General features: G+C 60.9%; 1 protein-coding gene across 1 annotated transcript; it reads right to left on the bottom strand.

Moving 5' to 3' along the window:
• Positions 1-19: 19 nt before the first annotated feature.
• Positions 20-682, bottom strand: PPTG_19750 (hypothetical protein; the record flags this gene model as incomplete). Its single annotated transcript, XM_008918288.1, has 1 exon — positions 20-682. A coding segment is annotated over one exon (663 nt), but the record flags the coding sequence as incomplete, so codon positions are not given.
• Positions 683-699: the final 17 nt, after the last annotated feature.

The raw sequence follows: 699 nt of genomic DNA, 5'->3' as shown, positions 1-699 counted from the left end.
TGTGGGTCATCCAGAACCGCCAGTGGGCTCGATGAATGTCCTGATTCTCAGCTGGGTCATACCACAGAGGTCGACCCGACCAGGGGTACGCCAGGAGCCAAGGGACCTTGCCGGCTTCTTCAGCCTTGTGGAGGACAATGGCAATCCCGGTTCGCACGACCCGAGGAGCGTTGGGATTCACGTCAATCACCTTGACGTAGTCGTATGAAGGAAGCGTCCACTTCTGGGAAGAGCGCGGCTTCTTGGCGGACGACTTAGTAACAGTGTCGCCGGCGCTGGCCTTCCGTTTGGAGGACTTCTTGAAAGACGTACCAGGTTTCTTGCCCGAAGACTTGGTGGAGGGCACGGACGGGGCTGCGGCTCTTGGAACGCCGTACGCGGCTGGCTGAGTCACGACCGGGGGTGCGGCACTTGGAACGCCGGGCGCGGCGGGCAAGATCACGACCGGACCTTGAAGGCTGACATTCGACTTGCCTTGGAAGATGTCTTCGACGAGTTGGTCGAGATGTGGGAGGCCCGGAGACATGCCGTTGACCCCGAGATGTGTGCGTATCTCGCCCCAGAGTTGTCGCTTGAAAGTGTCCTCGTCGGAGGAGGAAAGACCGTGCTCTTCGCGGTCAAGGGCCGCGTCCAAGAAGGTGCGGAACCGCTTCAACTCGGCGGCGGTGAACTTGGTCGTCATGGCGGTCGCGTCGATCG

Source organism: Phytophthora parasitica (assembly GCF_000247585.1).
Source record: "Phytophthora parasitica INRA-310 unplaced genomic scaffold supercont2.175, whole genome shotgun sequence".
Taxonomy (NCBI): domain Eukaryota; phylum Oomycota; class Peronosporomycetes; order Peronosporales; family Peronosporaceae; genus Phytophthora; species Phytophthora nicotianae.
This window is presented reverse-complemented; position numbering and strand designations above follow the sequence as displayed.